General features: G+C 36.1%; 1 protein-coding gene and 1 long non-coding RNA gene across 3 annotated transcripts; one reads left to right on the top strand and one right to left on the bottom strand.

The window, feature by feature from the left end:
• Positions 1–785: 785 nt before the first annotated feature.
• On the bottom strand, positions 786–15,519 carry LOC135688425 (uncharacterized). 2 transcript variants are annotated; one of them, XM_065205268.2, is made up of 2 exons: positions 15,182–15,519; positions 786–4,256 (listed from the first exon to the last, which is right to left on the bottom strand). In XM_065205268.2, the coding sequence occupies exons 1-2, from the start codon at positions 15,222–15,224 to the stop codon at positions 2,911–2,913; spliced, it is 1,389 nt and encodes a 462-aa protein (XP_065061340.1). In that variant the 5' UTR covers positions 15,225–15,519; the 3' UTR covers positions 786–2,910. The 2 variants fall into 2 exon arrangements, with proteins under 2 accessions (XP_065061340.1, XP_065061339.2); XM_065205267.2 differs by lacking the exon at positions 15,182–15,519 and adding an exon at positions 7,634–10,274.
• On the top strand, positions 5,664–11,257 carry LOC148957993 (uncharacterized). Its single transcript, XR_016144959.1, has 2 exons — positions 5,664–6,346; positions 10,272–11,257. It is a non-coding gene; the product is annotated as an uncharacterized LOC148957993 (long non-coding RNA).
• Positions 15,520–16,448: the final 929 nt, after the last annotated feature.

The raw sequence follows: 16,448 nt of genomic DNA on the forward strand, positions 1-16,448 counted from the left end.
TAAAGAGACTTTCTTGATGTCGAAGCAACGCAATTATTTTAATCTAGCGAGCTAACCAAGTACAATTATTTAACTTAGTCACGAGTTAAGTTAGCTAGTGAGAAAGAGATGTCCTTCAACTGCATTTAGCGAAAAGACGTATGCAACATACTAACCAACATTTTGAACAATGTTACAAGAACAACCCATATCAATCGATATCAACCGATGTACGCTACAAAATTATCGACAAGAGACTGGAAAAGTGAGTGCTGCAGAGGCCAGAGGTGCGGGATGGGCAATACTCTCTCCTTATTTCGGAAATTCAAAAAGAAGAAAAGGAAGGAAATCCCTAGAATTTCATAACAGATGTTTTAACAGTTCCTTCCTTCTATAAATATTTTCAATAAGTTCCACGATTAAAATCCTAGGTTCAGGGCCCAAAATTTTGCAAAACAAAATAGTTGCTTTGCAAAACAAAATAGTTGCTTTGCAAAATTTTCTGTCATGGAGTCCGTAGTGTATTGCTGACAACTTACGTCACGGACCAGTGCTTGTAACAACGGATAAGTCAAGTTATGTTATTAAGCCCTCTTATCACACCCAATTTTTCAAAGCAAATCTTGGACAAAATGAGTTCTTGCAATTATGATGTCAGACTGCTCCCAGTAATACCGCACAACTCACCTCTCCTCTCCACAATTTTCTCCTGACGATCTCAAACTAATGAGAAGGGCCAACCGAAATGGTCTGATCATTTTTTTTATCAACAGAGCAGAGCTGGTAACAAAAACCAAACAAGACAGTCAGTCGCACATGACGAGGCTTTATTCAATATCGTCTCAAGTAAGTGACATTACGTATTCTGATATACATGTTTTATATTTTAAATTTTATGTACAGTATACTCTCGTTAAGTAGGACGCCCGCTATTTAGTACAGATTTTCCCGGTCCCTTGAACTTGCTTACCCTTTTCAAGCATTCGGATAAGTAGGACGCCCGCTAAGTACCATAATGCCTCGTACTAAGTACCAATTTTTGAGGCTCCAGGGTGGGCGCTTGATCGAGAGAGGCGCTTAATCGAGGGGGCGCTTATTTTAAAAATATATTTGGAAGTAATTCAAAAAAATTGATTTGTTTTCAATTGAAGCACTTGCTTTCATTCTTTCTTAATAATGATAAATAGAATTCGAATAATCGCCCGTTTCTGAAGGATGGGTGCTTATTCGAGGGGTAGGCGCTTATTGGGGGGGCGCTTATTAAATAATTTCACCCTCTATAGTGGGCGCTTATTCGAAGGGATCGCTTATTCGAGGCATTACGGTATTACACTTTTGCTCGGTCCCTTTAAGGTCCAAATTAACGAGAGTATGCTGTAATATCGATTCATTTTACATTTACAACATAAACTTTTACAAAGATCAGCTGTTTTTTTATTCTTGAACTAAACCAGGATACTTTAAGGATAACTACGGAAAATGCTTTCCGACTACGATCCCAAAGTTTACACAAGCCACTGTTACGCTATAGAGGGTATGTTAAAGGACACAATTATTTGGAATTTAAGGACACAATGATTTCTTGCCAGGTCATGTAAAGTGAAAACGCGAGGAATTTAGGATCGACCAAGTATGGAAAGAAATTACTGGGAACCGAATAATGCTTTTATTAGAGTATTCTTTGATGAATAGTTTGTTGCACAGATCTCGTAAAATCAAGCTGCTTGGTGTACAAAATTTTTCATCTTTCTAGGTTTGTCAAGAGTTTTTAGATAATTTGTGATATGCTTATGGAAGGAAAGGCAAAAAATTGTCTTGATAATTCAAAACATATAGAAAGAGTAGCTAAAAACAGTGTTTTAGACCTTTTTAGAAGTTTACAGTCTAGTCGCTTTTTTGCATATGATTTTGTGATCTACCATGCCGAAAAGGGATATGAGGGCTCTATTTCTGCCAAAATCATTAGTCTCATTCTGCTTTTGAGACTGCGATAATTTTTAAATTAGGCTGCTTGGGCACAGGCATTTTGAAAAATGTGATATCAGGGGTGCTTAGAGAACCACTTTTCATATTGAAGACAATTTGCAAAATGAAATCGTGGACAGTTAGAAAGAGACATCGACCCCACGGCCTGTCTCAGATGATCTGCCCCTGAAATCTTATATAGATACGTCTTTGGATTTTTTTGGTATGGTTTTGGAATGTTTCTTAAGAAAAGAACGAGCATCTAAGTTTCATATAGCTTGGCAACTAAAGTTGCTATGTCCTTACAAAAAGTCTTGTGTTGATGTCACTCAGAATGGGGTAACCAATGCAAATGAACTCCAAAATCGAGTGTTGTGCTTACTTGCTTACCTAAGCACTGATTTTATCAATATTCAAGTTTAGTTGAACACGCCTCTGAGGCTAGAGGTTCAAAAAGGTTTTTCAGGGGGGATTTAAAATCTGCTTTCTCGCTGTGAGTGACATTATAAAGCAATGACGTTACTCTGGACGGAAACCATAGTTCAATAACGATTAGGAATCCAAAAGGATCAGTAGATCACGTCCTGGAACGCATAATTCTAGTCAATCCTGAAAGAACTGGGCCTTCCTAACCCTCTTTAATCTTTAACAGTTAAAACTTTAGTGCACTGATCGGGAAAGCATTAATCATTTAACTTGTTGAAAAACAGAATACGCAATAATCTTTGTTACAAATATTCCAAGGCATAGTTTAACTTTAATCAATTTTGGAATCTGTTCAGTAACAATTTCTCTTTTTAAGATATTTTACGTCGAATTTCTACTATATCAGCCACCAACAAAGTCAATAGTATTTTCTGTTAGCATTTGTTCTCCACAGACGATGATCTTTCTTACGCCTGATAGTCAGCAGAACAAAGAGAATTTGCGTTTCACTTGTATAAAGTTTCTTTCAATAACCCACCTTTATTTGAAGAGTTTCATTAACGAGCTGCTTTTGGGCTCATGGTGATCGCAAAGACAATGCCACTGCATTGCAGCCTCGCTTACGCAACTCTTCTGTAGCATTTCTTCCCAATGCTGAGCCTCGACCTGACCACTGCAATGTCTTCCAAATGAGATCCAACCAATCCTTTCTTGTTGGCCTAATCGAACAGCTGAGTAACTGACACTCAGCATCAGCGTGTAAAGAAACAACTGCTCCTGATTCAGGCTAAATTCCAAGGGTTTATTGCATCCTGGGTTGTCCGAAATCATTTTCAAAAACGTTGTTTTACGTTGTACGCATTCACATGTTGATGAAATCAGCTCAGCTTGAACAATTATTTCCCTATTCATCAGATCGCGAAGTCTTCCAAGCTTTGTGCTCTGCCGTAAGTCTACAACCAACAGTGAGCGTTCCGGGATATACTGAAGAGAAATCAATGTCTCTAGTTTGGCGCTTGTTGGTACAATAACAGGTCTTTTGGTAGAACTTCTAGCACGCCCATCTTTTGTCACCTTTGTGATATCAAGGAACGGCATACTTATGGGTAGCATTTCTGCTTTCAAATCAATCTCACTCAAATGCAAGAAGCTTTCGGCAATTAACACGTCACGAAACATTTTCTTACAATAAACCTTAAACTGAAGTGACATACTGTCTACTTGATTTTTTGGAAACAGGTAGTAAACGAAAACATCTTCAAAATCGGCCTGAAGAGTATACCGATCTTTGCTCGTTGCTTCAAAGAGCCCAGATGTGAATTTCTGGCTTTTTGCAGGGTTGCACAAGACACATTTAATTTTGCCTTTCAATTTCTTATCTGATACAAAGTCCTCAACGTGGGAAAATGTTAGCTTCAAACGCTTCAGATAAATCGCGAGTTTGCCAACATGCAGGGTATAATCTATGTTGAAATCTAGCAAAGCAGTATGCAAATCTGCACTGCCCATGTATTCATCCATATAGCCTGCATTTTTCGTGAGCTGCTTCAAAGGACTCTGCTGCATCTCATATCGGGACAGGTAATCTCGGTTCAAAAGTCTTTTATAAGCATCTGACGTGCAGGATTCGTTGTCTGTAGACTGGTCTGAATAGTGATGGGGACTACCCATCTGTACATAACCATTATCATCATGTTGCGTTCCATACGGCATGTGGGAGAGACGTTGCGGAGACTCATAGTCGATCTGCTGTGAGTTAACGTATTCTTGCTGTTGTCGTTGGTTGACTGTATTGCCATGGTTGGGTTGGTCTGATCCATTTCGATAAGGAGATTCGTTGCTTTTATCGAGCGTCGGGTCCTTGCCAATATCTGGCTGTGGAGTGCCTGAAACGATAGTAGTATCACAACTTGAATCTAAGGTTTTACCACTCAATGAATCCAACGTATTCCCCATCTTAAATTAGTAGCTAACACACCGATACTCTTACAAAAGACGTTTGTAGCTATTGTTTATTTGCATATTATTCTTGAGCAACCATAGCACTATCTATCGATTTGAAGCAGTAGCAAGTCTTTGAACAAATTTACTCTCTTTTGTCTGATCTAAGCAAATCTTCCTTATAAGGCACTGATTATAAAGACGTCTCCCATCATTGTCCATAAAACAAAACGTTTGTGTTGTAAATCAATTAATTTGATTTACGTTCGATCGTTCGCAATGACTTTCAGTTAAACTACTTCTGCAATGTCAGTACTAAGGTTTGTGTTTCACTATGATTAATCCACTTTGCGATATCCTTTCTGCAAATGACGTCAGCTCAATAACAAGAGCCCAGTTCTTTCACAATCTAGCTTTGCTTTATCACGCCGATCTGTCAGGTTACTCTGCATCAAACAAGAGTCGATGCTGGTAATTTGTCGAATAAACACGTTGCCATGGCTATTATTGTCGTGGCGCTTTTTCAATTTATTGACGGTTAAAACAAAGTTTCATTTGCAACAGGTGGTTTTATTGTTAGCAAAGTTTTTGCAAATAGACACTAGCATTTGAGTAAGAAAGGAATTTTTTTGAAGCAGTTTTCTTCCTTTCACGTACGTAAAAAATTCCAAGCTTTTGAACTAGACGGCCAATGTCTTAAAAAACCGTAACAAATAGTCCGTATTCTTCTCTGTGATACAATTTCAGTTGATCTTCTGCTTGTTTTGGCTATGTACCAGTTAAATGTATTTTTCCTGGGTCAGCGTGCTATTTTTGAAATACTTAATTTGCCAGCTCATTTCTTGTAAGCATCAATACTTTCACTTATCTAGATGATATTAGAGTAAGGATGCTATCCAAAAATGCGACTTTCCAACTGTTTCTATACGAATCAGCTTTCTGAATCTACAAAATTTTCTTGGTTTCAATATTTTACCACTAATATTCATATAGTTCTTCAAAGGGTCAATATATTTTGTGAAGTATCCTCTGCATATGTTGGCTAGGCAAATCTCTATATACCTGTTGCTTTAGGATATATTTCGAAATTTCTTCTGTGTACAGTTATTTCGTTATGTTTACAGATGAACGCGGTCGATGGCAATGATACTTTAGGCTTTCAATCACATTAGATTGTCACTACATCTTTGGGCTACACGCAGACGGTGATCCATGCTTTGTACAATAAACATTGGACCTTCTCTCTTTGTAGACTGCTTACGAAGAACTTTATATCATTTCTGCATCTGCTAGTGTTATCATCAAAGAAGCTTTTCAAGCATTTCCACAGCTTTGAAGCTTGGTTAATTCACACTTGCTGCATCGTTTGCTGCCTTCCTAGCAGTCTAACTCTTACTGATACGCCTGGAACAATTCCTATTTAACTGATATTCTTTGTGATTTTTAAAAGCTTTTGAATAAAAAACAATCGATCAGGCTGATAATTCGTGCCTTCTGTCCACCTTCTGTGGCTTAGTAACGACTGCCTTGTTCAATTGTCTCGCTTAGAAAATCTGCTTTTGTAGGCTGGCTTTCTAAATGTAGCAAAGTAGTCCAATTTTACTTTTTGTCAAGAAAAATCGACAGTATTTAGAAGACTACTAGCAACCTTTCATTGGTGACTGACAAAGTCTTCTCAAATGTCTTCTTCGATCGACTATTTTGTCGTTCGATTTGATCCTTCAGTCAAATTGGATTACAAATATTAGCTTCTCTGTCTTTTTGTTTAAAACCTTCTTGTTTGTCTATGTACCAGCCAAACCTCTGTTTCTTTGTTGCTCTGTATTGTCAGTTTAAACAGTTTAAACCGGCTTGAACAAGGAATGTTTCTGTACGTTTGCTACTAAGATGATCGTTTGGAAGTGTCTTGGATATGATGTCACGAAATTAGGAGTGCTGAACACAATTCTAAACGGCGAAGAGGTTTCCACCCTCAGATGTAGCTAGTGATAGAATGTGTCGAGAAGAAGCAGAGGAAACCAACTCTTCGATTCAGGTAATAGACAGTCAATTTTTTTTTGCAAATTAAGATACCAGTTCTGCGATACAGAAGTTTGTATTGCTCTACCACCAATTTGCAACTTTTTATTTGTGCTCGAAGGAGTGGATTTCTAGCTCTGCATATTAGCCCTCCATTGATAGCTGTCTCTTGAATCTCTCATCGCGCATAACCACTGTTGTTTCTCGCCCAATCTTGAGAATAAATTTAGGTGGAGAAACAAGACGATTGAAACTTCTCGTGTTCTCTCCTCGTTGTTACCCGTTCTGTTAAGACTTGCTACTGCTTTTTAATAGCATTTCTTATCATAGCTCTCAAGTGCTAGTGTTGCACAAATCGCCTTTACTGCTCTATGATATCGTCTATACAACACTGCAGATCTACCACAACTAACGGAATAAACAGATCTGTGGGTGTATTAATTAGTTTAGCTCTCTGTAACATGAGACGGCGTTTCAACTAATAAAATATTTAAAAGAGACTTTTATTTTTCTTGATTACCCTGAATTTGAACAAAACCCTATTCAAAACACAATTAGATGTTTGACTATTTTTCAGCTCTTTGTCCTTTTTCTTCGTTGAGTCAAAATACAATTGTTTGCATGTTTTGCAGAGTGAGTTTTTAGTGTTTTATTTAACTTGCCTTCAACGAGAGTCCAGCTGTCATTTGGTACTGTGAGCTGAAAAGAGTACTACAAAGAGCGTGTTGCATTCTTCTACATAAAAAGGCAAGCATGAAAACACTTTCTCGAAAAAGAGATTTACTGTAAAAACTGGTTTGCACAAAAATACATCTGAATATTTTTGGAAACACCAAAATCTTCTAAACTTCTAAACGTCTAAGTAGGTAAACCTGCAACCTTGATGCTGACTTTAAAATCATTTTGTTTTCTCGAAGTTTGACTCTGATAGGCCAACTTGCCCCACTTACTGAATTGAAAAGGTTTATCTTATTCAGTTACGTTGAAAGCAATTGCATTGACTATGCATTATCACCAACCCTTGTATGCAATGCTGCTGAAGGTATCACACCCACTTTCTGGCGATGCAATTAATGTACATCCTCTACGTTTAATTAGTTTTAAACTTTCCAAAGAATCTTTTGAAAGTGTTTTCTAACCTGAAAAATGCCTGAACGATCTTTCATGATTCCAGAAAATCTCAATTCTAGATTTTGTCATTTTGTAGGCTATCTTAGTTGAAAGCATGTAGCTACTCTGCAAAACACGTGCTAGGGAACCATAAATTATAAAGTATATGAGCAAATAATGATATCAAACTCACGTTTTGCACAACATAGCAAAGAAAATTTAGGCCACCAACCAGTAATATGAATCAATGTGGTAGAAACGTGCATTCTGGTTTCAATAGAATCTTCTTAACATCTGGCTAAAATATTGAAACACAAAGCACAAGACCTCTTACTCACAGTCAATGTTATTGTTTTGAAATTTTATAACCTGTTGCCTGCATGTGTTGTAAAGAAATAAGCTGTCTACACTCATGAGCCTTGTCAAAAGTATTTATCATTTTCTATTTAGTGTCTCTGAACAACAGATAATCTCTTCTGGCTTTTGGCGGAATACAGCCAGAAGGCATTAATAGTATTGTTTCACAAATGAATCTCACGCTAGATGAATAGGCATATTTTAAATTATCTTTGATATTTCTTTTTATTTCAATAATTCAGACGATGGCTTATAGCGATAAAAAGATATACAGTTTTACACTAACAATTGCAGTCAAGAGTTTCCTTTTATTTTGATATTCTTCGGAATATCAGTTGACTAGCACCAGGCTAGCACCATGTTGATGAGTTACTTTCGCTTTAAAGACATTAAATTTGTTGTACACGTAAACTTTGTCTCATACGTTGCGTTTGGTTGATTTCTTTCATGTGATCGTCTTGTGCAAAGAGCTTTTAAATGACAAGTTTCAGAAGGATGACTTTTTATGCTTCAGGCTTCTTGTTAAGATTATCATCTATTTCCATTGGGTTATCGATGATCAAAAAATTAAAGATTTTCAGCTATGTTCAGTGTGTTTACTGGCTTAAAATCGGTTTCCCAGTGATATTTTCATTGTTAGCTAACCTGCCTTCAAAAAAGGACCTGCCTTTGTGTTTTACAGAAAAAACATTTAATGAAATCAGTGTCCTCTAGGAAATATTTTTTTGCTTGCTTCAAGATTCTCTAAAAATCATTTGGTTTATTGCTAACTTTGAAAGACTCATCCTACTTAAATACCTATATTGACAGAAATGCTTGCCACCCTTTGGTTCGTTTACACTAGTTGCAGCTCGCCATTATACACTTAGAAAGCAAAGGTTTTGCACAGGCTGAAGCAGAAATGGCGGCACTCCAGCAAAATTTTTAGTGAACCAAAATTCAAGTGGCCATAAAAAGCTTCATGAAAGTTATAAGATGACTTTTCAGCTGGAATACATTGGAAAACCTTTCTTTCAGAGGAGACTTTGAGTTTTAAACAGATAGAAGAGTCGGAAGCTCTGTCAAAATTTGTTTTCGGTTTTTAATTGAATATGCTTCTTAATAAAGCTACAATTCTGCGTACAAGATGCACAAGCAATCACTCGTTTAAAGTAAGATGCTCTTCATTTACATAACATTGCTCCATCGTTTTGATTGCCGTTTTTATCAAATGGCCCGCAAATTTTCATTCTTTCTCTTCATGGCATGCTCTTTTGAAAAATATTTTCAAAATATGATATGATGTTTCCCTCTTTCATTAATATCGCAAAAACAAGGCTTTGAACATAGCTGCTGATAAAAGATGACGCAAGTAGCAGCTGCATGTAGTCATTAAGTTCCTATTGCTGCCGACGATCAAAAAGAACGCTTCACCAGCAGTCTTTAAGTGCGCTCCAAGAGCAATCATCACCATTTGAGAAGCTAGAATTTAGTCTGCGTGCAGACCTTCAGTTGTAAACTAACAAAGTAAACTTTTTCTCAGAATTTTTCTCATCAGCGTCCGTTCACAGGCTACTAATGATGTTTATTGCAATTAAATACATATAAGAATAGCTGGTGTTCAGACAAGAGTTTACTTCTTTCTGAATACAAATGCAATTAATTTGCACGCGCTGTAATTTTACTCCTAATAACATACAGTTGGTTCCTGTTGAGTCGTATCAGGATAACTCGGATTTCTATTAAGTTGATTTCAATAGAATTTTCGTACCTAAAGCATGTGAAAAGCCATGCCCGAATTGGTCGGACATTGCAAAGTCAGGCAATTTTTTTACCCATCTCCATCTTGGAGGCCCTTACCAACAAGGTTCAACTATAATAATGTACTTGGTTCCAAGTTGACCAAATCATCCATGTAAAATGTTTAGAGTCAAGATTTTTAACAATGAGATACTATTCCTAGGTGTGACCAGTAGTTTAAGCACAATTAACAGCTGTCTCCTTACATTGTCGAGTTTTATTTTCACAATTTATAATTATGTTGATATGAACATTTATAATATTTTCGAACCAACTTTGTTTTGACTGTTAATAGTTTAATGGTAGTTGATGTTGAAAACAGTGCATGTCTACCACAAACATATTACCTCAATCCTTCGAGACTTCATTTGCCTGCGTGCAGCCATTACGCGACATAAGCTTACAAGCTTCTATATTAATGACTACTTATCTTTTACTGTGAAAGGATCATCTTATCTTTCTTTCTTTCACCTTTGACTTATGGAGCTTTTTGTTTTTTTTTGCATTCAAGTTATTTCTATTCTCACGAAATTCGCAACCTGATCTGATATGATTCAGTTATAATAACATAAATGTAAAGATAGAGATAGAACTCTAGAAAAAATAGTCTTTCAGAAGTTTTTTAATATTCCAGCCTTTTAAGATATCGTTAGTACCCATGCTTTTTGTCATTACCTTAACTTCTTGTTTTTAAGGGCCTGTTTACATGGAATGGGCTGCATAGCTCAGGTGGGATCCGTGCTATCTATACAATCCTTTGTTTCCTGTAATGGCGTTTACATGGGAAGTGGGCCAGCCCGCTCAGGTAAGATCCGCGAGAAAGGCAGGTGGGATCGCTGTCAGCTGGGATGGAAATTATACATGTAAACGCAATCAGGTTGGTTAGCCCACTCACTGAATGTCATTGCGCGTGCGTAAAGAAGTTAGCGCCAAACGAAGCCAACTCATATTGTCGTACGAATCGACAGCAACTGCTCGGAGTCTTCCGCTGAAAAATAGTAATTACGTTTGCTTAATTGAAGCATAGTCAAAAGATTGAAATGACCGAGCCTGAAGTACGAAACAGAGCATACCGAAAAATTTAACAATTGGAAAAGGAATCAAATTGTTATTAGTCATTGTTGAGGAATACTGATGTTAACAGCCTTGGCGCCAAAAGCTAAAAAAATCTCATTCACAATTTTACCAATAATAGGCCATCCCACCTGAGTGAGATGGATTGCTTTATCATGTAAACACTTGCGAATACGATCTCACCTGTGGAAACTACCCCACTCGAGTGGACTAGCCCACTTCATGCAAACAAGTCCTAAGTCATCTTATTCAACTGAGATGTACCTACACCTACAGCACTGTTAAATCAACTGTTAAAGATGCTATGCACACCTTTCCTATTCTCAATAACACGTACACTAAAGAAGAGCGTTTTCTGCCTACTTTGATTTTCAGTCGGCCTAGGTCCACTAAGGGTTTAGAGAATTTTAAACAATAGCTCTTTTTAAGCCACTTGATATTTTTTACAGTATGTGAAGTTACTATTTCTACGTATTATTTTACAGTTACTATTTCATGCTAGAATTCTGCGCTATTTCATACTATTTCATGCATGTTGCTTCTGCGTTTCTGCGTTTCTGCGTTTCTGCGTTTCTGCGTTTCTGCGTTTCTGCGTTTCTGCGTTTCTGCGTTTCTGCGTTTCTGCCTTTTCTAAAAATTAATTCTTAAACATTTTGCTTTTAAGAATGCTTTAATCAACTTGCAACCCTGAAATAGATAATAAAGCACAATATAGCACTTTTACCACAAACAAGTAAAAAACTGAGTGCTTATCCGAGCCTATTACATATGGATGAGTATATGTTATATTTCAGTTGTTTATGTTAACAGTTTTCAACGTTTTTCTTGGGTTTTTGTTGATATCTACTTTGATTTTGGCTAAGCTGTGTGGTAAATGCATTTTTATATTCTTTATCCAAATGGCATTATGCGACATGATACTATCTTGTATACTTTCAAAAATTACATAAACAATAAAACGTGAATCATGTACCAGTGAAAAAACCTTTCATTGCCCTATTGGACTGCAAGTTCAGAAGACACGAGTTCATAATTCTGAAGCAGCTGGGAAGTTCAATTTTATTGTCAAAGTTTTAATTCATTAGATAAAATCTTTTATTCAAAAGGCCGACCTTGCTCAGCCATTTCTTTGCTCAATATTACAAATGTTTTTGCAATACTTTCTTTGACTCAACAATTTGACAGTGGCCTACGTCAAATGGTGAACATGATCAGTGGCGTCACCAGCCTGAAAAAGCTGGGATGGATAAAAAGAATCTTGACTACGCCCTTCAAAAGTGGAGAAAGCCTTTTTTAGTATTGTTGATCTTTGGAAAAGCAACTTTCTCAAACAGTATTTTTGTAACGCAGGCATTTTTGTAAGAACGAAAATTGAAATTGATCTGATTAGTATCAAAATCCATGCCATCAAAATAAACATTGCGAGTAGAAAAGATGGCTGCCGAAGATAACATGTAAACATTGACTTTTCAGATAATTAATATGCAGTATTATAATTTATTATCTCTTACATAGGAAAAAACCAATTTCATACATGATAACGTTATTGAAAAATAGGTTTGTAACAATCTAATGTCTTAAATTTTTCAAACATTTTTCAATGATTGCCTTTAAATTGCTTATTAGTGTTCGATAAAATCTTTGCAAATAATAGCAAGTTTCATTGAGCAGAATTGAACACATTGCTCCTACCATCTTCATAAACGTTTCCGCCCGGTTGTTGCTTAGAAAAGATCATAGGCTAAAGACTTATTTATGAGTCATTTTGTCTGTTTTTAGGGTGTTAACAGTAACCATAGAAGATTCCAAACCAGTCACTAACACGCCTTTTAATTTTGCACTTCGTTCTTAAATTAGTTCTTCTTAACATATGTTTAAGGATAACTGAATGAGGCACCTGTTATTTTGTCAAAATCTTCTCTAGAGAACATAATGCAGTGTAAATTTTAGTTACAAAGGGGGTATGCCGACGACTTGAGCCTGCATAAATAATATATGCTTGAAATAATGGTCTTGCGATAAGCCTTTCTTGTATCTGAATGATTTCAAAAGAGATAAGAAGGTTTTCCAAAACTTTAGCTTATTTGAGGGGCTTTATACTCAAAATGTCATCACCAGTATACAGAAAAACGTGAAACCTTCGCTTGCATTAAAATATTCTATTGGGAATTAGTTTGCAATGTTGTAATCTCCGCGTCTAAAAAAGGCAAGGGTGTTGTGTCTGTGTCTAGATATTGCTGTTTTTAGCATTATGGTCCCCACCTTTCATCAAAATAGATTACTTTGAGTTTGTAGACAAGCCGTGTTTCGCCGCTGATAATAAAATAAGTTGATACTGATGCCTATAATGCTGTATATATTGCTCAAGCTACGTTTGTGGCTTTTTGGTACCAACCCAATTAAATGGAATTTGACAGGGATGCTAGTTCTAAGGTAGACCTTGCAACTGAGATCATACACTGTTTATGCTGAGTTTCCAGAGTTGTAGAATTAAAATGCATAGACCAGGCTGAAACATAGAGATTTATCTTTGCTAAAGAACTAAAAAATCTTAGACCCAAACAAATAATGTTTACATGTTACATGTTCTGAAATATCTTGGAACTAATATACATTTTATTTAGACACGTTGCATATATTATGAAGGGCAGTGGCACATTTGAGTACTTGCACTAAGCAGGGGAACTGATACAAAATATACACGGCGAAAAGAAGTTAAAAAACTCTACCAATTTTAGCTTTTATCGATAGGTTGTGATCCAAAAATGGAAAACTATAAAATAGACAGACCATCTGCAAACCAACTTCGAATAAAAAGAATGATCGAGGGACATTTTCTGATTTGTCAACATCAATGAGCTTTTCTTCATCAAGATCCGTAAATCTTAGTTCTTCTCTCAAATCAGCGAATCTTTTATCCATTGAGCAATCTGAAAGCAATCAACCATCTCTCACCCACGATCCAACCCCCCTCTAGCGTGCTCCTCTCTTTAATATAGTTAGATAGAGAGATAAATAGAGATAGAAATCTCGAACTTGAGAAACAATAGATGTTCATTAGATTGACGTCTATTGGTACTACTTTAATCTCATTTCAGTAGAATTTCTGTGTTTTTACTTTCATAATCAACATTGATGGAAATTTTCCACCTCGCTTGGCATTTAAAAGCCAGGAAAAAAACAGATTCACACTTCATTATCACAAACATTTGGACGATAATACATTCTAACCCTAATTCACGGTTTGGTAAATGTTTGAGTATCCTTAATTATGGCCATTTTTCAGACAATACGCTCTCTTCTCAACGGCAGCCTTCCCAGAAAGAAAAAACTCCAACGATATACGATTTTCTTAAGTACAAGCAAGATGGACTTTCTTGCTTTGTTTGAGCCTTGATGACGTCATTTAAGGAAAAAAGCCTATTTAAATGCACTTGATGGCCTTATATCTTACAAGTACTGAGATATAGGTTAGCTAAATGTTTTGATAGTTGAACAAATTAAATATAAGCTACTTGTTTAATTCATGGAAAAGCTGCATATTTGCTTTAAGAAAACTAGAAAGAAATTTCTTAGAAAAGCGTATCATTCTTACTTTCAATGATCTCTTGAAAATCAATGGTACTTTAAGTTAACCGAGATGACCAAGACAACATTTTGTCAAATGTTACTTCTTAAATCTTAAGTCCTAAGTCTAGAACTTTCCATTATAGCAATATGGATCGATAATGCCTTCATGTTTGGCTGCAAATACTGCATCCGTCATAATGCAAACATAGATATGGCAGTATTTGGCAAATTGTTGGAAGAAAGATGCAATAATAAGACTCTATGTGGTTGAAGTGGACTTCTCTTGTTGTTGTTAAGGTGGGTTATATAACGAAATACCTCAAATATTCCGCAGTTCTAAAGAATCTTGCAAACTTTAACTACCAAAAATCAACCCCAGGACTAAGAAAAACTAACTTTGCAACGTTAGAGTGTTTTTCCTACTTGACAGCGTTAATAACATTTATAGCATTGCCTGTAAACTGTAAATCAACAGTACACAAACTTTCTTAAGTCTTTAATAAACAAACTTGTCTATATAAGTCTATCAATCCCTTTGTTAAAAATGCTCTTCTGAGCTTTATCACAAGGTGCTCAAATATTGCTTCACGAGCATGCTTATATTTTTCACATACTGTTTTAATGCTAAATTCTTTACTTAAGCAACAGGTTGTTGTAGATATGGGACATGAAGGTACGAATGTTAGCTGTGACAATAACCACATCGGAGACCTACTAATTATGTTTAGAAATGACCTGTTGGATGCTGGCAAAGACAACGATACAAATCTCTTTCCTCAGTTAATTCTCATCAGAACTCTAGTGTCATGACATACAATTTGTAATATCTTTTGGGCAGAGATAGTTGGTTAATTCCATTTAAAATATAAAGAGCATCACCACTGAAAAGAGTTTGCCATACCTAAGCAGAAGTGAATATCTACCGATATTCGAAGCATGTAAATGATATTTCGCAACTTACCCATTCCGACATTATTTAAGAGAGTCTGCATTTGGTTAAACATATCTCCTTGCTTGGATTTGCTTCACGCTACAGTGCAGTCGCTGTTTCCTTATTCCTCTATGAGGCCTAACCAAGCTACCGAAAAGAGCATTATTCGATTTTGATTAGTCAGCTCGCAAAGTAGATTGTATTTAAACCAAGTCCAAATGACAACTGTACACAAAGCCTTCTGTTGTTTTCCAGAGAAACTTTGACTAGGCTCGCGTTTTACCTTGGTCAATTTTATCTGCTTTTATGCTGAAATGTAGGCTTACAGGCAAGGAAAAGGCCGAAACACGATAAAATAAAAAGGCTTCACACGATGAACAACAAAAGAACGATTAAATCGTGAGCCATTATCTTTTGTCCAGGGGGTGAGCCAAAGTAATCTCAGACAAAGTGGCAGGTGTATCTTCTACAATTTAAACAAAACTTAGTCTTCACAGCGACAATCTTCGTACACATTCGTTAGAAAACCTCGCTAAAGGTAAACTATCGCTGAAATGAGGCAGGTGATTTGTTGTTTGAACATAATTTTCATCGTTTGTTAATGGCAAACAATTTTATGAAATGAATTGCAAAATTGCATTTTCATGCTTTAAGACTTGAAATTAAACAAGGATTTGAAAAAAGCAAGCATTTTAGAACTTTTTAAGATTTTCTTTTGACACTTTTCAGAGAATAAAACATCAGAACATAGATAGAAAAGTATATATACCCAATTTGGGATAAAAATAGGCCAATCAGAAACGCGAGCACATGCGGTTGAGTGTGTCAGATCAGTGCCGTTTTTTTATTGAATATGTTACTTAATTGAATATGAGTCCTAAAATGAAAACAAACTCCGTCTTTCGAAATAAAAGCTTGAGAAAATTCTTTACCGCTAACAGATTGTTTGTAAAACTGAGCAGTTGAAGATCTTAAGAGTTGTCTTCAATATAATCATCATGCGTACTCTGTTTTCTGTGGGACAAATAACGTTCTGTAAATTTCATACCAGTCTTTCTTCTTTCCTCACATCACATTTACCTTCAATGTCAAGTAGAGGCAGCAAACTTGATAGAGAGTAGTGAGTCCTCTATGTTTTCCAAAAGCAGCTAATTCAATTCACAATAAATTCTTGTCTTTTAAGCATTTAGCAAAATAGCAAGCAAGGTATGATTCACAATTAATGCATACCATTACATTCTGGTTGCAGAACTGTTCTCTGTTAACTTACTTTGTTTTAGAGAATTTATTTCCTGAA

The sequence above is a fragment of the Rhopilema esculentum genome, chromosome 19, assembly GCF_057945365.1.
Source record: "Rhopilema esculentum isolate cy_ngs chromosome 19, ASM5794536v1, whole genome shotgun sequence".
Classification (NCBI taxonomy): Eukaryota; Metazoa; Cnidaria; class Scyphozoa; order Rhizostomeae; family Rhizostomatidae; genus Rhopilema; species Rhopilema esculentum.

Excerpts from the sequence above, each read along its gene's own strand:
- LOC135688425 (XM_065205267.2), bottom strand. The coding sequence starts at position 7,706 with ATGCACGTTTCTACCACATTGATTCATATTACTGGTTGGTGGCCTAAA. Across the intron at positions 4,257-7,633 it reads TTTGCTATGTTGTGCAAAAC|GCACTCCACAGCCAGATATT; the intron begins GTGAGTTTGATA and ends CTATCGTTTCAG.